This window comes from Manacus candei, unplaced genomic scaffold (assembly GCF_025592945.1).
Source record: "Manacus candei isolate 608988 ecotype Guabito, Panama unplaced genomic scaffold, ASM2559294v1 h1tg000039l, whole genome shotgun sequence".
NCBI classification, from domain to species: Eukaryota; Metazoa; Chordata; class Aves; order Passeriformes; family Pipridae; genus Manacus; species Manacus candei.
The window spans coordinates 2,644,909-2,666,341 of record NW_026138087.1 but is presented as its reverse complement, the minus strand read 5'-3'; the positions used below and the strand labels follow the sequence as shown (position 1 = coordinate 2,666,341).

The 21,433-nt window shown below is 47.1% G+C and overlaps 1 protein-coding gene across 3 annotated transcripts in view; it reads right to left on the bottom strand.

Moving 5' to 3' along the window:
* ADAMTS3 (ADAM metallopeptidase with thrombospondin type 1 motif 3) overlaps positions 1 to 21,433 on the bottom strand; it is a 64,818-nt gene that overhangs the window by 8,144 nt on the left and 35,241 nt on the right. For all 3 annotated transcript variants that reach the window (XM_051794504.1, XM_051794505.1, XM_051794503.1), the window contains exons 5-15: positions 8,756 to 8,946; positions 6,564 to 6,647; positions 6,299 to 6,455; positions 5,625 to 5,730; positions 5,097 to 5,240; positions 4,561 to 4,693; positions 4,022 to 4,135; positions 3,239 to 3,384; positions 2,309 to 2,484; positions 1,334 to 1,467; positions 779 to 902 (exon numbers count right to left, since the gene is read on the bottom strand). In XM_051794504.1, coding sequence (XP_051650464.1) covers positions 779 to 902; positions 1,334 to 1,467; positions 2,309 to 2,484; positions 3,239 to 3,384; positions 4,022 to 4,135; positions 4,561 to 4,693; positions 5,097 to 5,240; positions 5,625 to 5,730; positions 6,299 to 6,455; positions 6,564 to 6,647; positions 8,756 to 8,946 — 1,509 coding nt within the window. The remainder of the gene's footprint in view (positions 1 to 778; positions 903 to 1,333; positions 1,468 to 2,308; positions 2,485 to 3,238; positions 3,385 to 4,021; positions 4,136 to 4,560; positions 4,694 to 5,096; positions 5,241 to 5,624; positions 5,731 to 6,298; positions 6,456 to 6,563; positions 6,648 to 8,755; positions 8,947 to 21,433) is intronic.

Sequence of the window (21,433 nt, the reverse complement as noted above, 5' to 3'; positions counted from 1 at the left end):
TATTTGCAGCCATGCTGCTACAGGCTGGATCTATCCATGACTCAGGTAAAAAGATGTTCCCTGTGTTCCTTGGCACATAGAGCATGAACACAAATATTCCTCATAATTTTCCCAAATTACTCCTCAGCCAGGCTGTTGGGTTAGAAGCCCTTGCACTGACCCAGTGTGTTTTCTGCCTCCTTTGTCCCAGACAGGGGAACACTGTGACCTCCTCTGGGCAAGGGAAGGGATCCTCTGCTCTTCCCTTAAACAGAACACTTGGAATTAATGCCCTGGGAGACCAATCCAGTCATTCCAGTGACTGGGGGTCACTTTACCAGCATAAAATATAATTTACATTGTGGTCAAATGCATTTACAGCACATCTGGACCCATCTGGCCAAGATGACCAGTCAGTGGAAGTCGGACCAGTGACAATCGTGGGGGAATTTTAAGTTGCATACTTGCAGATTTCATTTTCCAGAAACTCAAACTCTTTTTGGCACTTCTTGCTTAAATGTTTCCCTGTTGGAAGAGGTCAATTAGTCTTTTTAATGACCAGATTGACAGAGTCAAGGGAAAGCAACCACCATTCCCTGAACACCTCCACCACTTCCATATCCACCCGTAGTCAGGGGCTGCTGGGCAGCAGCATTCCCTGAATGGGATCAAGGGGTGGTGTTAAGCCCATTACTGTCAAAGTTTGAAGGACTCTGGCATTATCCCGTGTCCATGAGTGTGACACAGAGCCCAGAGCCCCCAGGAACTCCAGCCAGCTGCAGGCAGATGTTATTCCTACCGAGCTTTTTGGGAGTGCGGGTGAAGGTCCCCTTCACGGTCCGGCAGTGGGAGTCATCCCCGCCGCAGACCCCACACTGATCCTCGGCCTTGTTGGAGCCAATTTCCTTGTCACAGCCCACTTTCTGCAGAAAAAAAAAAGACTGGATATTAGGAGAGAATTCTTCCCTGTGATGGAGGTAAGGCCCTGGCACAGGTTGCCCAGAGAAGCTGTGGCTGCCCCATCCCTGGAAGTGTCCAAGGCCAGGTTGGATGGGGCTTGGAGCAACCTGGGCTAGTGGAAGGTGTCCCTGCCCACGGCAGGGGGTGACACTGGATGGGCTTTAAGGTCCCTTCCAACCCAAATCAGTCTGGAATTCCATAATACGAAACAATCAGTGGAAGAGAAGTGGAGCATTTCCATGGGACTGGTCTGTGCTGTTCTCTAATTTAATTTAAATCTCCAGGAATTATGAGGAACGCGATGCTGCAAATATGGAATTTAGAGACATCTGCCAAGTCTCTCTCTGTCCTTGAGCTGTTCCCATTGGTTGTCCCCGGGGCAGCTGCCACTCACCACACATTCCCCACGGACACAGATGCTGTAGGGATCCTTGTAGGAGCAGCGAGTCCCATCATGCACCGGCTGCTTCATGTGAGCCACATCCCCGGTTTCCCTGGACTGGCAGTACAGGTGACATCTCTTGGGAGCTGTGGAGCCAGGGAAGAGAAGGAACTGCATGGATGGACATTGATCCAGGCATGCTCCCGAAAAATATCCCGCTGACAGAGCAAGGAGTGAGAAAGGACAGGCAGGTTTGGGAATGGGGATGGGGGCAGAGCGGTGGGACAGGGTGATTTGGGGAGGAACAAGTGGGGAATTTGGGGGGGATGGGGAAGTTTGGGTGGGATGGGGAGGTCTGGGGAGGGAACCCGGGGATTTAGGACAAAACTGGTGGCCAATTTTAGATATAAATGGGCAATTCTGGAGTCATAAAGGTGAATTTTAGGGATAAACTGGGGGATTTGGGCGTAAAACTGGGGATTTGGGAGTAAAATTGGAAATTAGGACAAACCTCATGATTTTGGATGTAATTCTGCAATTGTGGGGCAAAAAGGTCAATTTTGGGAATAAAGGGGCATGTTTGGGGGAAAATGGGGGATTTAAAAGTAAAAAGGGCAAATCTCGGTTAGAGGGAAATTGGAGGTTAAAATCAGGGATTTAGGGCAAATCTGGTGATTTTTAGACATAACTGAAGAACTTAGGGTCAAAAGTGTCAATTTTAGGGATAAATGGGCAATTTTGCGTGGGAAATGAGTAATTTAGGTTAAAAATAGGAAATCTGGATCAGAGCAGGGAATCTGGGGGTTAAAATCTGGGCTTTAGGGCCAAACTGGTGATTTTCAGATAAAACAAACAGAGGGGGTAGGGGGGGAGAAACCAACTAATTTGCTTTTCTGGGAGTTCTGGGCCTGTCCCTGCGATATCCAGGCCAAGGGGAATGGCTTCAAACCCTTTCAAGTGGCACTAAAGGCTCAGAGCAGGACGCACGGTCGGGGTGCTCGTAGGGCAGCCAGTGGTGCCGGCTGCCCCGGAACTCCAGGTGGGAATTGCGCTGCTGGCACTGCTGTGCCCTGAAGTCCTCAAAGTGCTTCGGACACTCCTCGGTGCTGCACAGCTGGAACTCAAAATTGACCCCGGCGCAGTCGTCACCTCCATTGATGGGCCTGTGCGGAGAAAACATTCCAGAGATTCTCATTAGGGAGAAATTCTTCCTTGTGAGGGGAGTAAGGCTCTGTTTAGGTGAAATTTAACTTATGGAACCCTCATCTTTCAGAAAATCATATTTATTTTCAGGTAATTTAAGCCTGGCTCCTGAGATAACTATTCAGGTTAAAACTGTAGCCTTTCCCATAGTTCCTTTGAGAGTAAAACTCTATATCCATTTATCCAGGCCCCACAGTTCCAGTGGGATTCTGAGCACCCTGGGGGGCTTGGTACTCTTTCTGACAATTTCCAGGGTGACCAATACATATTATTTACAAAATCTCCCTCTGCATGATGTGTGCACCCACTTCTATTAATTCCAAGGCTTGCTTCCCATTTAATTCTTTACAGAGCCCAAAACCCTTAGAAATATGTCACATGAAAAAAAAAAAATTAAACTCCATGTAATCTTAATACAGCTCTTGTGTATAGTTAATAATAATTAATGTAATATAGCTCTTCTGTATTAAAAAAAAAGTATATAATTATATCTAGTGGAAGGTGTCCCTGTCTAGGGCAGGTTTGGAATTGGATGGGCTTTAAGGTCCCTTCCAACCCAAACCATTACATGATTCTATGATGCTGTGAAATTCTTTGATTCCACGAAAATTATCCACTTTCCAGGGTCTTGAACAGAATCTCCACCCGAACCCTAATTACCATTTCCAATGGCCCCTCCCTGGACCCCCAGGAGGGTGCAACCCCCAGACCTACATTGGGTTGTTGCACTGGCGCGTGCGGAAGCGAACCCCAGTTCCACAGGTCCGGGAGCAGGAGCCAAACTTGGTCCAGGGTCCCCAGTGTCCATCCTGCTTCAGCTGGTTGGTGTTCTTCCACATGCAGTGACCTTTGTAGCACCACTGAGGGAATTGGGGCAGGAAACAGGTGAGAACAGACACAAAGCCCAAATCAAACACATCATCACAGTACAGGAACATTTTGCTGCTGCCTGGGGCACACTCAGATGGTAAAAGTGACTCTCCAATATCCCAAAAGACAGGGAATTTGCTAAAAAAACAGGTATTTGAGTATAATTTTATAACTAAAAATGGACTGGCAGCAGGACACCCACTAATGGGGATATTAAAGAGAAAAATCAAGTGCTACTCCTCAGCCTACACAAACATTTGCCACATGGGGTCTGGACCACAAGCTCTGAGCAGCCACCCCACAGGAATGGCATCATCTGCATCCCTGGATTCCTAAAGACACTTGATGGACACTTTGCAGGAAAGAACCCAAAAAACATAACAAAAGGGTCACAGAATGGGTTACACCTCCATTGGGGTTTCTATGCCCAAAATGTGCGACAGCAGACCTTGTACAGCTCATGGAATATCCTAGTGGGAAAGCACAGCCTCCTCTCTTCCCATCCTCTCGCTCAACCCAAGAGAGGCTGAGCAATTCCCTCTGTTTCTCTCTGTGCCCTTTACCTCAGATGAACAACACTGTTGGTTTTTTTCCCCAAGACAAACACAGTGCAAAGCCCAGACTCACTTTTCCAGGGGCACATTCCGTGCCGTCGAGGGGAGGTCCTTTCTTGGTCTTGCAGAAATAGGGGTTGTCGGGATGGCTGCACCACAGCTGCTTGCACGGATCAAAGGTTCGGAACTGGAACCCACAAGAGGCAGAAGATGAAATGCAGAACCTGAGGTTACTTAGAGTTTTTGGGATAAGGATCCAACCCACTCCGTCAATCCATCTCACACACACCAGTGAGTCCCGTATCTTCAGGGCAGTGCTTATTCCCTGCATCCCCCAGCCCTGAGCCAGTGACAAGAAAGGAAACAGCCAGAAGTGGGAGGAAACTGAGGGTTTTTTCCTTTTCTTCCTCAGGATCACTCCCACCAGTCTGTGTCACGTGGATTGTGCTGCCACCTACTTGCCCATTATCCCACAGGACTGGGTTTCCCCCATAAATATCCCTCTGCTCTTCAGAGCTCTGTTTAAATACTCCATTAACTGCCCTCCAATGATTATTATTCAGTTATGACACACTGCAGCTCCCCAGTCAGGCCAGACCCCCCGGGACGTACCGCTGTGCACATCCTGTAGCCCACACCGAAGTCGAAGCGGCACTGCTCGTCCATGGAATAGTTGATGCCTGGCAGCTCAGGAAGCTTGGGCCAGTCGTGCTCGAAAGGGTCGTCGAGCAGACAGTCGTAAGAGCTGTGGGAAGAGACACAGAAAAAAATCAGCATGAGCAAATGTGTACTCCTAATTCCTGCCCCGTCCTGGGAAGTGTCCACGGCCACGTTGGACAGGGCTTGCAGCAACCTCGTCTAGTGGAAGGTGTCCCTGCCCATGGCAGGGGGTTGGAAACACATGAGCTTTAAGGTCCCTTCCAACCCAAACCATTCTGGGATTCTATGACAATCAGAGGCCTATTCCAAATCCCACTGGAGTCAGACGGGTCTTTCCACTGCCTGTCCATCCCCAGCAGATGAGCCGTGGGACAGCCCCCAACAAGCACACAGCATTCATAGGTTAGAGCCTTTCTAACACAGATTTGAAGGGAAAAAGGGCCTGAAAAAACAGGGATCAGAGCCCAGGTGCAGCAGGGAGGCCTTACTGGATGTATCTCCTGAGCTCCTGGCCACTGCAGCGGGACCAGTGGTAGCGGTGGAAGGCGGCCTGCACCAAGGGGGCCATGACACTGCCCATCGCCGTCTCGTCCCCACATCTGTTCCCTTGCCCGTCGTGCTCCATGCCCAGCCTGGAACAAAGAATACCTCTCAGAGCCACTGCGACACAACTGTAAGGAAACAGCTCTCCAAGAGGTGCCAAGTCTGACTCGCCAGCCCAGGCAGCTGGGGAGGAGACAGCAGTGAAGGACGCACAGCCACCTCCTGTCTCTGCTGGGCCTCCCAGGTGCCTTCCTGACCTTTCCCTCACCCCAGACAAAACAAGTTCCCCCTCTCTCTCCCCTTCCTCTCTTCCACCACTTGTCTCTTCATTGCCTCAACCACTGCTGCATTCCCAGGGGACAGAAATAAAACCAGGACAGCTTCCGTAGAGCCATTAAACCCAACCCCCCTGGAGCAAGCAGGAGGTGCAGCAGTACGTTTTGGTGTGATCTGATTGCAAAAGTTACACTTACACGTGCCCAGTCTCATGAGCAACAACAAAGGCTGACGAAAACCCGTCCTCGTGGTTGAGGGTGCAGCTCCGGACCGGGTGGCACATGCCCGTCACAGGAGCGTATCCTATGGAGAGACACCAGGCCTGAGTCTTGTGCCCAGGACGTGGATTTTTAATGAGACCCCCCAATAAACTTCTTTTTCCTCAGGAAAAGCTAAAATTGCTCTGAGTCCAGGGCAGCCTGCCCAGCTCCTCAGCCTGACCAGTGCCTGCCCTGATACAACCCACACCTGGGGAATCCTGCCCATTAGCATTAGTTCCCTGAGTCCCAAAGATGGATGCAGGTGTCAAAGTGGCTGGGATGTCTATAAACAGAAATCTGCAGTGAAGGATGCAATAATATAACGGGAAGTGGAACACCAAGTACATTGAACGTTCCCAGTGATCCCTTAAAACACAGGAGCTTGGAGAGAGTAAAGAGGTGTTGATTTACAACTCAAGTAAAAAAATTAAACCTACAGTTGGACATAAAGGGCAAGGACTCATGGCAAGATCTCCTTGCTTTTGAAAAAGTCTGTGGAACAAAGAGCAGGAAGTGCTAACAATGCAATTCCCAATTTTTCCTCTTTTCTGGCAGACGCCAGCCAAGAAACACCGAGCCCAGAGAGCTCTGCTCCAGGTCAGCTGCATTACCTTGCATACCAGCGGGCCCAAAATCTTGCCTGGTTAAGAAGATGGCATGGTCGTGGTGCTCGGCGTGGCCGGGGTCCGCCTTCTGCTGCTGATAGGCCCAGCGGCACACGTTCTCCAGGCTGCGCGAGGGGTTCCCCCTTTCGATCAGGCTGATGGACTGAAGGAGCAACACCTCAGAGCCAGCAGCTCCACCCACAGGCAGGGAATCCACACAGAGGGTGGATTTTCCGCCCAGGAGCTGAAGGTGGAGAGCCGGCTCACTCACCTTTGCGTACCCCAACATGATCATTCGGACCAGCACGACGTTGATGTGAACGCCCAGGGACTCGTCGTGGTAAATCTCATTCACCTGGGGGGAAAAGAGGGAAAATTAAAAAGAAAACAACCCACTGATGACACCAAAGGAACTTCCAAGGCCACGGAGTAGTTATTTCAAGTGCTTGTTCCACTACAGTCCTCTCAGAGGAGGATTCAAGTCTCGGATCATTTCCACACATTGAGGAATGTAGACTCACTTCCCATCACCACATACCCCTCATATGGAACTTTGGGAAGCACATGTCAAGGTTCCCTTTTAAGTTTCACGGATCAGGGCCCAAAGAAAAGGGTACCGGGGAAAAGACTTGGAGTTCAAACGCTGCAAATCACAGAATCCCAGACTGCTCTGCGTTGGAAAAGACCTTAAAGCTCATCCTGTTCCACCTCCCTGCCACGGGCAGGGACACCTTCCACTAGACCAGGTTGCTCCAAGCCCTGTCCAACCCAGCCTGGAACACTTCCAGTGCTTCTTGTTTTGAAGCGTAGTTTTTTTAGAAAGCAATTAATGCTGCTGCCCTACTTTTTCAAGATCAATTAGAATTCTGTGGTCACTTCTGTACTAGAAAGAGGCCTTGTGGAAGGGAAGTTAGAAAAACAGAATTATGCAGATAAACCAAAAATTGTCCTTCTTTGAGGCCCTTCCCCGTGTCTGGGAAGGTGAGAAATACCCTGGCACCAGAGTGTGAAACATCTGCAGGTCCTCAATGAAGCTCCTCATCCCTCTAAAAACAAAATAAATATTATGCTGTGGGCAACTGCTGAGAAACAAACACCCCTGTTCAGAGGCCGGTGGGTTTGAGCAGGAGTTAGAAGGGTTTCTATTTTTCAGTCTGGTTAAACAGAACTTCCCTCTTCCCCTCAGGGAAAAAGGTCACTGGGAGGTTTCCAGACTGTGGACACGAGGATTTGAGCCCATGGTTTAAACATGCAATCCCTGGGGGTGAAGCAGTGGCAGCAGGACAGTGGGACAGGGAATGAGCACAGAGCTCAGGCTGCCTGTCCTGTGAAGCAATTATCCCAAAGGTCAGTTATTCCTCTCCTATTTCCTTCCCTTCATGCAGAAGCATCACTCCCACAAAGGGCTGGGCCAGGAAAAACGTTCACAACTTCCCCTGTGCCAAGAGACAGCAGGGAGTTTCCCAGAGACTGGAGTGACTTCCCTGGAGACAAAAAGGACCCTGGAATTGACCTAAGGTTTCAAGTCTCCAAGATTTCCCCATAACCCCCTTTTATCCCATCCTCTGGATGGCTTTGGGCAGCTGGGTGTCAGCTCACCCTGGCTCTGGCCCCACAGCTGCTCCCAGCAGATGGAGCCTCAGGCATGTAAAAAACATGGAAGTGGTTTGGGACATGGATCAGCCCTGCTGCTCACAGAGTTATAAAGGTTTTAAAACTAAAAAGACAGTATTCTGCAATAATGTGTAATGGAGCTTTATTGTTGATGTACCATGGGGTACGTGGGGAAAAAGAAATTATTTCCTGAGTTATTCTGGAAAACACATTAGTTGGGTTAAATTCATATAGGGATATTTTTTTCCTCTCAAATTCTAAATTCTCAAATTTAGATTATTTGCAAGCCTAAGCAATTATTTAAAAAAAATTCCAGGAAAGAAAAGGTGAGTGTAAAACATACAAGAATATTCCCATGTCCATCAAGTCATTATTAATGAGAAGCCTATTCCTCATCTCTGTCATTAGGAGGCTGTTTTTCTTTCCTGAAAAACCTTACGATCCCACAGTTTCTAAGACAGATCTTCTACTTGTACTACCAGGAGGTTTGCTCTGTCAAGAGAGCCACGGGGGGTTTAGAACACTTTTTTTCTCTACATGTTTATTTTTTGGCCAGGTTTTCTCTAGAACTGCGTTGCAGGAGGAGCTCGGAATTACTAGAAATGGATCAAGTTTACATTTTTTCCTTACTGTTTTTCAACTATTTCCAAATTCTTGGAATTACCCTCGAATATGTCATGCCCTAGAAAACTACTGTGAAAAAGATGAAAGAAAGGAACATCCTGAAAAGAGAAATCCATATTCAGTAGCAGCCCAAATGATCCCATGCTATTTTTCCCAAGCCAGGTGCTCCTACAAAAGGTCCCAAGAGCAGCTCCCATTCCCAAACAAGCTATGGCAGATACTCACGATGTTCATGAGGGTGAGGAGGTAGTTTTGGACGTGTTCTTTGCCGTGGAATCTGACGACGGAGTCGTCCACCCCCAGCAGCACCTCGATGTTGTGGTCGTCGTCTCCCGCGTGCCGGCGCCGCCGCAGGGTCTCATTCAGCTGCTGCTCCACGTGGCCGTGCAGGGAACTCAGTGCCCCCAGGAGGGACCCTGCAAGGACAGTCAGGCATCAGTCGAGTCCTAGTTCCTGTCCCATCCCTGCAAGTGTTCAAGGCCAGGTTGGATGGGGCTTGGAGCAGCCTGTGCCCCTGTGGCTGTTCCTGTGTCCCAGCTGGGAGCATCCCCATTCCCTCACTCTTCCCATAAATGCACAGGGAGCTCCCCGCTCCACTAAGTCATCCGAGCAACCAGCATACAGCAGATGGAGAGGAACAGTCCTGCCTTCCACTTGTGGTGTAATGGGGCACTTCCCCCAGCAACAGCACAACTTGCAGCCCTTCTCCTCCACGCTGGAATTCATGAATGCCAAGGCTGCAAGTCCACAAAGTGTCCCTTCCCCTGTTTTCAGTGCTCTCAAGAATGCCCACCCTGGGACAGCACACCAGTGGGAAAATCACAGACTAGCTCCACTTCCAAAAGTTGCTGCAGCTGGTGAAGCTGCCAAGCACAGCATCCAAGTGAAACCAAGCTGAGAAGTGAAGCAGTGGGTCCTTTCCCTAACTACCCTGTCCAAAAAATACCAGGTAACACAAGGGGTTGATCCGTTCTCTTGTCTGTTTTCCATAACCCAGCAGTTCAGTGCCTTCAGGGTCAAACAATGAGGATCAATCCCAGGTTACATGTACTGCCAGCAGCTCTGTTTCAAAGGCTGCAGTGTGCATCCATGGCCAAGCACTTAACAGAACACAAGGGATCTAAGTCCATCAAGTCCAACCACTCCTACAGCACTGTCAAGGCCACCACTAACCCATGCCCCCAAATGCCACATCCCCATGGCTTTTAAATCCCCCCAGGGATGGTGACACCACCACTGCCCTGGGTAGCTGTGCCAGGGCTGGACACCCCTTTTCTCTGAAGGCATTTTCCCTCATGTCCAATCTAAACCTCCCCTGGCACAACTTGTGGCTGTTTCCTCTTGTCCAAACATTTGTTACTTGGGAGAAAGACAACACATGAGGCAACAGTGAAGAAACACACAGAACCAGTCTGGCTGTTTGGGGATTTGGGCTAGACAGACTAATCCGTGCTAATCTCATTCTGGAATTAGCTGGCTCGTTATGTCTTCCTTTTTTATTTTGCTGGTCACCTGCATCACTTACATCCCGATGGTATCAGCAGGAACAGATCAGCCTGTGCTCTCGTGCCAGGGGAAATGGTTATTCTGGGTTACAGCACATCTTTCCTGGAGTGTAACTGTGGAAGAATGGAACTACAGCTCTTTCTGTGCTATTAAAGAAAGCCATGATCTGCCCAAATCTAATTCCATCGACACTGTCATCAGCCAAACCTCTCTGCACCTGAAGAGAACCCTCAGCATTGCTCACATGGGAGACTCTCACCATCTCATATTGTAAAACATGTGGGCTGAATTCTATGCTACAAATGACACTGATAGCAGCACTATTCCTTATATATATATATACACACACACACACACACACACACACCGCCCCTTAAATCTATCTCTGTATATATGGTCCTCCTATGTGCTTACTTGCTCAATTGCCTAATTTAGCCTTTTCCTGAATATAGAGATAGGAAAAGTGTCTAGGGAAGATCCACACCTTCGCTAACTCAGAATTAAACTAATGAGAAATCAGTTTGGAACCAACTGAGATCAATTTTAAGTCCCTTGCCAAAGAGTGTGTTAATGTATAAAGAGTCCCTAAGGACAGATGTGTTCTGCAGCTACTAAAAAATTCCATTCTGCAGTTCTCAAAGTAAGGAAACTAGGCCAGTCCATCCTGTCGCTGCCTCCTGAGGCTTATTTTCAAGTGTGCCTTTTGAAAAAACAGGGAAGAAAAGAAGAATCATTTAGTTCAAATGCAAATTCCAAGCAGTTCCAACAGAATTCTCACTGATCTCCAGAAGAATTGTGTACATGCAACATTTGTGTAGTGCTGCTGGTACTGGCTCATTATGAGTCATCAGCAGCAGAAACCACCCAGGTTGTCAGGGCTAAGATACGATGACAGCACGCCCTCATTAGGTTCTGGGATGGGCTGCAACTCATGGGCTTTGATTTATAAGGTCCTTAAGAAACAAAATTCTGGCAAGTTATGCATTCTCCCTTATCTTTTCTTACAAATTGCCTGAAATTGCCTTTTACTCCAGAAGCATCAAATGAGTTTCTAATGCTACCACCACAGTTTTGTGGCATGAGAAGAATGTGTCCTGTGCCGAGGACCCTGCCCCGAGCCCCTTCCCATGAGGAGCACCAACATTGGGACCTGCAGTCTCAGCGCTGGATTCAGGGCCTTAATATTGTCAGTGTCTCTGGAGGAGAGTTTGTTTGCTTAACTGCTGCCAAAACTTCTGCTTGTTTGTTTTTGGGGGCTGAGGAAAGAGTTTGTCTCTGCAGCGACCCCAGCCGTGCCAGTTGGCCATAAAAATACACAGTTATACTCCGTGTTTCACTGTATGTTCAAGGCTGTATCCATGAAGCACTTCCAGAAGCCCCTGCAGGGCATCTCTCTGGGATATTTCACAATAAATAAATATTATCTCTGAAATTTTGATAACACAAAGCAAGCCAGCTCTACTGCTGCAGAAACACGGTGCAGCGACACAGAGGAGAACATTGGATTTAACATTCCCCTCAAGGCACATAGAACAATTACTTGAGCATTAGCAAAAACCAAACCAAAAAAACCCAAACCAGAACAAATCTCCTGTCATAGAACCACAGAATCCTTGAGGTTAAAGAAGGCCCTTCAGATCAAGTCCAACCATTCATCCATTATTGCCAAGTCCACATCAGCTGGATGCTGTCCACCACGTGGGCATGGAAGTGCTGCTGCACCTGTGAGGGTCTCAGGATGTGGCAGACAGGGTCTGGTGGTGGTGTCACGCCTCGTAAAGGTGTCTTGGTGTCAGAGGAGGACAGACAGTAAAGCATTTCCTAATAGAAATAAAAATGCCAGCAACCCAGTTCAGACACCAGCAACTTCACCACACTGAGGAATGAAGAAAAGAGAGAAAAAAGTTCTTGTGACTTCATAAAAAGCCTGGGTATCTCTCACCTTCCTGAGAATCATTAAGCTTGGAGAATTACCTCTGCCTATGTTCTCTCCCACCCTTGGGTGGAAAATCTGCCAGTGACTGGCAGATTTACAAACAAACAGGGATTAGAGGAAGGTCTGAATCTTGGGGCTCTGCAGGATTAGCTGTGAAATGCACAGCCTCCATGGGCCACAAACACAGACCCTATCTCACTTTGTTCTTAGACTTAAAAGAGAAAACAAAACATTTTGAAGTGCTGACTGCTTCCATGAAATATGTGCTTCTCTGGTACCTGAGCAATTTCAGCTGCAGAATGATTCTGGGAAGGATGGAAGATTTCCTGCACTGTGTTCCTTGCTCTGACATCACGGGAAGGCTCTTCCCTTCCACGCGCCGTCAGCGAAACCAGCTCTGAGCACTCACTTACACGAGGGCTCGATGCCAGGGCACACTCAGGGAGCCACGTAGAAAGGCATCATCCTCTATGTATTTGAATAGAGCCAACTCGGGATAAATTTTTCCAATGGAAATGGCTGGAATTTTACCCCATAATTTTCTTGTCATCACTTCCCTACCTGGCATGAGGCTTTCTAGGACTGCAGGTTATCCATACCTGGCAGCAAACACATACAGAACATAGCCAGAACTTAAGGAAACTATAATTAAATATGCCTGAATTTAGGTCAGCTATTAACTGTTCTTTTTCCATCCCATGACCAGAAACTGGGAATACAAATAGAAAGGAGGAAGTTCAGCCTGTTCCGGAGTTCTCAGTGCTGCAGAACGTGCTTGACACACTACCTGGACAGTTTGCAACAGTTCTGCACTTACCTGATTCCTGGTGAAAGTGCTTTTAGACCTGTGGAAATGTAGTAGTGATGGTGCTGGTGGTGGAAATGTCGCTGTGAGGTTCTAACACGCAAGTAAAAGATGAGGAATAAGGCTCAGGATCAAACCGAGCCTGTTTGGAATAAGTGCTATTGCTCTCTAATAATGAAAAGCTGAGGGAAGACATTGAACAACCAAAGAGGAGAAGCCCCTGAGTGACAGCCCAGAGCCTGCTCTCTGCACAGCCCACGGACAAGGCACCACCTCGCCTGGACACCACTAATACCAGATCACAGCTCCGCGCTGGCTTAACACGGCCTCGGGACTTGCCCGGCCTTGCCCTGGCTCATCTGCTCTGCACCTTATTTTTAGCTGGGTTTTAGCCCTAACAGCCAACTTAGCCAAGAGACAGTTACCCTACAACTATAAACCACATCTCCTACCATTTCTGCTTTCCTAGTAGCAAAAAATCCTCCCCTCTCACATTTCTTTATTTCTCTCTCTATATATATAGCAAGAATTCCATCATAATTTTGTTTTGGAGGTACAGATGATTTGGTGGTTAGTTTTGGTTTCTAGAGCTTTTTTAGAACAGGTTTAAAATATATTCTTACATGCCATTATTAAAATACTTAATTATGGAATTTCCCTTTTCCCCACAGAAAGGGGAACCCCCTGGTTATATGGATCGTGAGTAGGGCTGGAATCTTGCTTTGACTCTGAATTCTAAAGGACTTTGCATCTCCTAAAATGTAATAAAAACAGTCTCTTGACAATTCCAAGTCTTTACTATCTTTACTACAAGCTGTCCCTCTTTCTCCAGTAGAGCAACTTACACATATAGTTCAGAGACTTTATCTACTTTAATCCCAGGAGAATATTCTATTGGATAAAGGCCATAATTTATTGGGATATATGAAGAAGACTCAAGCATTTGGGCCTGGCTTTTTAGGAGACCTGAGAGACACCTTTTGCTGGTGGTTACATACAAAAAGAGGACACACAGAAGTCTGTGGGTCACAGATTAGACACACATAAACCAAGCAAATCCATTCCTTTGTCACTTCACGGCACACCAAGTTCTGCAATTCAATATCAGTGGAGCCTTTTAAACACCACTGCAAAAAAAAGGTGAAAAATAACACGGAAAAAGTCCCATTTTGCAAAATCATCAGCTGTATCAAAGTCCAGAAGTAAGAAAAAAGCATCTGTAGAGGCTCTGGAATTCAGTTTGCAGAGGAGAAAGAGTAAGTCAGCAACCATGTGCAGCCTGGCCCACTGCTGAGGTGCACACCTGAGTATCTGGGCTGCTGGAACCAAATCCAGTTTGGGTATGGGAGGGCTTATTTCCTACAGCTTGGAGTGGCCAGCCCTGCACTTCCAAAGTTTCCAGTTCCTAAGAGCATTGAGTCCATGCCTTTATAAGTCAGACGATCTCCCAGGAACATCAGAGAGCTCTGCATTAACAACCTGAAAAGCACTCATGCCTTCATGTATCATTACATCAACCCAAAAATCACTTCTACTTCACAAAGGCACACACTTAAAGCATCCTCAGATTCCTAAGTGGAATAATGCATTATAAAAGGACAGAGCAATCCAAAAAGGGGGGTACCCCTAAAGCCCTCCACATTCGGAAAGCACAGGTTGCATACATAATTTATTTGCTAATTTAGAACTTACTGGAAGAAGAAATGCTGGATAGCCTGAGCTCCCAGCATTTTTGGACAGTTTTCCTGAGATTCCAACAGGCTTCAGAGGAGTTCCAGGGTCTAAACTCTTCAAGCAGGTGTTTTCAGCAGCTGACCACTACTAGGAGCTTTCAGTGCTTGAGGAAGTTGCTTTGGCAGAGATGCTGCCCCTCAGTGCTCATTAACTAAGTAGTTATAGCAAGGCCTTAAAATTATTTCAATCCCAGTCTGGATTCCTTAGTCCTTGGCATCTGAGCCAGCTTCTGCCAGCTGGCTGAAAGCATGGAGAGAGCCATGGAAGGGTTGGGGTTTGAAGGGAGCTTAAAGACCATCTAGTTCCACCCCCCTGCCATGGGCAGGGACACCTTCCACTTAACCAGGTTGCTCCAAGCCCTGTCCAACCTGGCCTTGGACACTTCCAGGGATGGGGCAGCCACACGTTCTCCAGGCAAGCCAGTAAAGGAATTTTCAGTGGCAAAGAATGGGGCAAATTGGGGCAGTTTCCACAGTGAGTGCACTAACAACTCCTTGGGTTGCTCATTTCTCTGGGATAAAGGGAGACCTGTGTTTACATACAGCTGCTTATTTTTAAAAGCTGTATAAGGACTGTGTTCCTACAGACCTGAGACCCGTTACTGCCACAGGAATGGTGTGAGAGGACACGGCCTGGCCAGTGCAGGCCCAGCCACAGCCCTGCTTGTCACAGAGCAGCCCAGTGCTCTGTGTCAACAGCAATTACCCTCCAGTCATCACCTTATCTGCCTTAAGCCTCTGCAAGTCGGCAAAGCCAGCTACACTGTCCAGACACAACAGCAGGACCTCGGGACAGAGCCCCGCTTCCTTCCACGGGGATTACTCTGAGCAGGGAGCTGTGCCTTGCTCACACAGCAGTACAGACACAGCCCTGCCCAGCTCCTGGGGATGAACTATGGAGCCTGGCAGTTGCTGAGGAAGGACTTGTACAAGCCACCAATGTGCTGGTTAATAGTTCACCTAAATATCTGAAAATCTGTGCTCTGGAGCAGCCCCACAAATGACACAAAATCCCCGTGGTGGAGGCCTGCCAGTCTGATCCACTCAGGGAGAAAACTCTCCCACTGTGATCCATGCAAGGGGAAATCTCTCACAACAGCTCAGGGAACAGTCTTTGCTCTTTTCCAGGACAGATTTGCATTCTCCTGCCTATGGAGAAGCTGAAGAGCTTCAGCTGAAGGGCTCTGCATGACCCACCTGGTCTGAGCCAGAAGTGCTGTCCAGCTGGAGAGAAAAGCCAGGAGCAGCCAGGGCAGCTCAGCTTTTCCATTAAAGTAATGACCCACACTGAAAACCCATTGTAAAAATCCAAGGGAAGAACGTCAGTGGTGACAAGGTGGGGCATGGCAACCTGCTACTGCAAAACTGCTGGAGGACACTTTGGTGGCAACAGTGGAAGACCAAAAAAAGTGCTTTGAACGCTCTTCCTGTAAAAGCAGAGAGACATGAACATGCTTCTCGTGGACTTGCTCCAAGTTCTCTAGAGTCTCCAAGGGGCAGGGCAGACCACTACCATCACAACATAAGCACCAGTTAACACTGGCACCTGCGTCCTGCCCGCTGCCCTGGCAGTCCTCCCCCGATCTGTCTTCATGATGGAGCTCCAGAATCTGGATAATTGATCTAGAGGACACTGGCTGGAGTGGACATTCGACCTGTTACAAAACAGAGAATCATTAAGGCTGGAAAACACCATCAAGTCCAACCACTGAACACATGAACTCTGAAAGGCCAAATGAGAAGTGGAGAAGGGAAGAGATGAAACTCTGCCCAAGTGCCAAAGCCAGAAGTTTTGAACATAAAGAAATCAAAGAAAATTTCTGAATTTAGTGGGACTGAAGCAATTTCTTTCCAGGTCTCACACGTTCAAAGAAGAGGTAAAACAGAAAGAATACCTGGGCCTGGCTCCATTCTAAACTTGGTGAACATCTTCACAGGTATAAAAGATAAAATTAGAGTCCAACACCCTCAGTGTGATTCCCTTGCACGGCCACCAGAGCAGGTGGAAGCCAAGGATGGGAACACCACAGGCAGACACAGCTGTCCGATGGTTTATGCTGAGATCAGCATTTAAAGGAGATTTGAATTCACAGTATTCACTCACATAAAAGGAATAACTGAGTGTGTAAAACTGGAAAAAAAAAATGTGGGAAAATATTTCTGCAGTCCATATTACCGAGACAAAGGGAACTTCAAATGAGTCACAGAGCGCGGGTGTGCGACAACGGCTCACTTCCTTCCCAGGTCTCACTGCCCTGGGACTCCTTAATGGAGCTGAAAGCATAATTGTCCTTAATTGCTCAGTTGGCACTAAGTGGATTCCAACCTTCTGACAGGACAAAGCCCAACAGCTGGTTTTTGGAGCCCGGCCTTCCGATGAGCCCGTGCACCTGCAGTGACACCAGCCACGTCCATGGAGGGCTCCTCCACCACTGCCAGGCAGCAGCAGAGCCCTGTCTGCATGCCTGGGAGGTCCCCTCCCACCCCAACCAGCCCAGGATTCCATGATCCTATGAGATATGTGCACGACATTTAGACAGATATGGTACATTACAATATTTAGGTATTAAGGTATATGAAACTGAAATTTTGCAGAACTTCATTTGCCCATCAACCCCATCACAAGCTGAAAAGCTTAATTTTTTAACTCATACATAAGAATTGGCCGGAATACTGAAGATGGAGTGGGGGATTATAAATATATTCCAGATAGCTGTGCTGGGTTGACAAATTCTGGTTCTTTGTTGCAAAATAATATTCAATGTCACACAGGCAGATTTTGTGAAATCACAGAAAGCCGGTCAAAGCCTCTGCTCTCTCCTAGTCACACATCTTCTGGAAGAGAGGATTTTAAAGCTGGAAGGGCTGACAGGGAGGGAGCAATCCTGAACTGAAAGCCAGCTCTCAAACCTCCCAATTCCTTATGGAGCAGAGCTCTCCTGCCCACACCTCTGGCTATAATTACATAGAGTACACCCTGAGTGTGATACCCTTATAAAAACCACACAGCCCAACATTACAGACATACTGATTTTCAGGGAAAAACAGAGCAAACAGGCAGCTTAGGAGGGCTAATTTTGACTGTCACACCACAGAACTGGTTTGCAAACATTAGAGTCTCACCTGTGCTTTCCTGTCGCCATTCAGGGAGGGGAAGAGTTTCCTGCAAGGCCCAAACACAGGCCCCCAGAAACTGGCACAGAATTATTTCATTATGGATCCATCCCCCTCAGTATTTCCCTTTTTTTTCATATAGACTCTTACACAACGAGGCATTTTTTTTTCCTTTCCACCTCCCCAAATTCCTACGAGCGCGCCAGCCTTGCCTGCACCTCGCACAGATGTGTTATGAATATAACTCACACTGTTTCCACACAGGATATTTTGATCATTCCCCTCTCCTTTTCCCCATCTCGATCCCATCCAAAATAGCACAGAGTCATAATCATAAATTCTCCTGTTCTGACCTGAAAAAGCTGTGACTAAGGAGAGGGAGTTTTGTCGGCAAGGTTCATCCCTGCTGCCTGCCATGGGAGGTGAGGTCTGCTGGAGGCGTCTTCCATAGGGAATTAGTACTTCTTTCTGCCCAGAACCAACCTTCTCCCTCCTGACACTCAAGGTCATTCAGATAAAACCATAAATGTCCACCTCTTATGTTAAAATTAATTTGAATACATCTGAACATTATTGCTAGAACCTCACCACAATGTGTGAATATCCAAAATGCCATTTAGTTGTGGAATGACACTTCACAAAGCACTTCGTGCCCCTTCAGTAGCACACTCTCTCTATGAAGCTGCTCCTCGAATCCAAGGAATTTCTCTGTGAGAGGAGAGCTGCCAACTTTCCCTCTTTGGCAAGCAGGGTCCCATTCTTGTGCCTCTCTCCATTTCCTGCACAGTGTTGCTTTAACGAGCCCTTCGGTCTGGTGGAAAGCTAACAGAGATGGTGAAAAAAACCCCATAATAATAAAAAAAGAGATGAACCTGAGAGGGGAGAAGATTTAGGAAGAATTTTCCATAGCATATACAATGGGTCTGACTAGAAATATGACAAAAAGAGATAGTCCTCCTCCTCAAAAGGAGGGAAAACAACCCTCCTTTAGGGTTTAGTTTTAGACACATAAAGGGGCCTCTCAAGCTAATCAATAAATCTAATGACTTAGACTTACAAAGAAGAACTGCTTAGACAAATATTGTTTGTGTTGCAGGAGTGCAGGAATACTGTAGAAATAGCAGTGAGACAGCCCAAGGCACCAAAATAAATGAAGAGTATGGTTTGCGGAACTGTCATCCAAAAATGCAGCCTTCAGCTTGGATTCAATCCCTAACTAACACAAAGGCAAGTTTATCCCAACCCTGGATCCCAGTTTGACAGTGTGGTTGCAGTAGCTGGATCCCCAAAGTGATGTGAGAGTGACAATCAAAAGTGGGAGAAAAGCTGTCCCAAATTAGGAAACAACAGAACCAACCAATACAAGAGAAGAGCTGAAATGGCAGGACAGCAAATAATCCCAATTTTAAAAAGTGCATCCAAGCATTAGTCACGGATAATAAGCCCCTCTTTCTTGCCACACGGAATTTCAGCCGTTTTTCAAAATTCCACTGGCATAAATATAAAGGAAAGGCTCCAACTATAAACTGTCACTGAATGCTGTTGAACTTGGGTTCCTGCTTTTTTTTCCATGAATGCACTGTAAGTCAGCATTCCAAGAGCAACAAACGTCCCAAACCCAAGATATTTCCCAACAGTCCGTGGACCATGAGAGTGTCCAAGATAAGGGCACAAATATGCACGAGGCCATTCTCCTCAGATCCCACATCCACAGGGGAAGGGGTCCCCAAAACCCCAGGCGGATCTGCACCAAGGGGGTCTTGGGCTGGGACAACAAACAGCTTCAATAACCCACCCAGAGCACAGAGATCATTGCATTGCCGTACTGAAAATCCTGAAAAACAAGGAACATCCAAGTCCTTAGTGACATGGAGCACCTGCTTGGGATGTGGGAGGTTTAATTTGGATTGAAGCTCTGCCACTGTGGAGCAGCCTTTTCCAAACCTTGGGCATCAGCTTACCCACTGTATTCAGGGTAATAGCCTCCAGTGCCTTTGAATATCCCACTCAAGCTGTAGATACTATCATCATCCCCAATAAACCTTCACAGAAGGTGCTAAAAGCAGTTTATTATGTCCCAAGTACCTGAAGGTTTTACAGATGCTCTTGTCCAACTCTGCTCTTCCAAGGGAAATCACCCGAGGGAACTCACTGTCCAGCAGCACAGATGAAAACTGCCTTTCCCTGCTTTGGAAAGCCAGCTGCTGCCTCAGTTTCCCCGGTATCAGAGCCAGAACCCTGTCTTTTACCTGTGCAAGTGCCTCACTACTCTCACTGTACACCTGCACATGGAATGCAAACCATGGAGTTCTCTGGAGATATTGGCAGCTGGGACACCTGCACACGGTGTCATCACCCGTGAGCCTCAGGAAAGGGATGTTAAGTTCAACACAGAGACTTCTCTCTCTTTAAAGAAATGTAAAGCCTAATTTCTTAAAGGCTTTAAAAAGGGAGCCAGGGCAGCTGGAGGCAGAGGATGCTGGGTTTCCACGGAGCGTTACATCTGAGGAACAGCTGTGAGTCAACCTGCGTGGCAAAGGTTCAAGGATACAAGTGCTCAGCTTTAAATCCCACAGATACAGGCAAGGAATGACCTGCAGGAGAGACACTGCTGGCTTGTCTCCATCACTTCCTCCCACAAATGCCACAAGTTTCTTCTTTACACAGGAACAAACATCCTAAATCAGTGGTATTAAAGGGCCTGATCAAGAAACAGGTATTTGGGGTTTAATGCCTATCAAATTTCTTTCACTATCAGCAATTCTAAGTGAGCCAGGAGATGGAGAGAGAACACATCTGCTCACTGTAGTGCTGGTGAGACGTTCCTAATAACGATGCAGATGTTTCCAAATGGAAGTGGATGGGATGCCCAGATGGCTTTCATTGTCCTATTTTTCCAAGCAGCCCAGCAAACTTCAGATGTAAAAAAATTAATATGAATGATGAGTCTGTCTCGCCAGCAAAAATAAAGAGCATGTTTGACAAAAGAGCAAACAAAGCAGATCTGAGGAGGTCAGAACTTCATCAGCCTTCCTCCAACTAAGCCAGTGTCTAATGAGCCCCCAAACCATGGCACAGTGCTGCATGAGCCCTCAAAGACCAGATCCTTTTAATTGATTTATCTCCCCCGTGTTCCCTCTTAAAGAGAACTGTTAACTAAAGGAAGACTGCTTTTTACTTCTAGTAGTAAATGTTCTCGGCACCAGAAACTTGGAAGCTTTGAAGTGCTGGAAGTAATGAAAATATATTGTTACTTATTCTTGGCAGGGAAAACTCTGCAAACTGATTAAGAAAAAGGGCTTGAAATAAATCAAGAATCAACCCTGTGAAAGCAAACTGAGAAATACCATTAAAATACCAAAGCAGAGGCCCAAATGCATCTGTTTGCAAATTCACTTGTAATCAGGCATAAAAAGAACATGGAGTTGGCTGTGGAAGAACCTGAGCAGAACCCAGGGATATGGAAGTGCAGTTTCAAGGACTGTTCAGGTTCTATTTAGAACAGTTACCAAAATGAATTATATGGTCCGTGGATACTCTCTGCCTGTTGGTTAAAACTGAGAATGGCAAAACTAAAAAAATCAGGAAATAAATTATCTTGTGAACTGGTTATCTGTTGCTATCACAGACCTAAGGAATCCAGGACTTTTGCTGAAATTAGTTATATCATCTGTGATGGTATCAGTTATATTTTCCTCATAAGCCACAGAGCATAACGAGTTACCCTTTCACTCTAAGATACTTCTCACAGATTTTCAAAACAGCTTTTGCCACAGATGAAATGAAAGCAAGAGATATACTTGGAATTG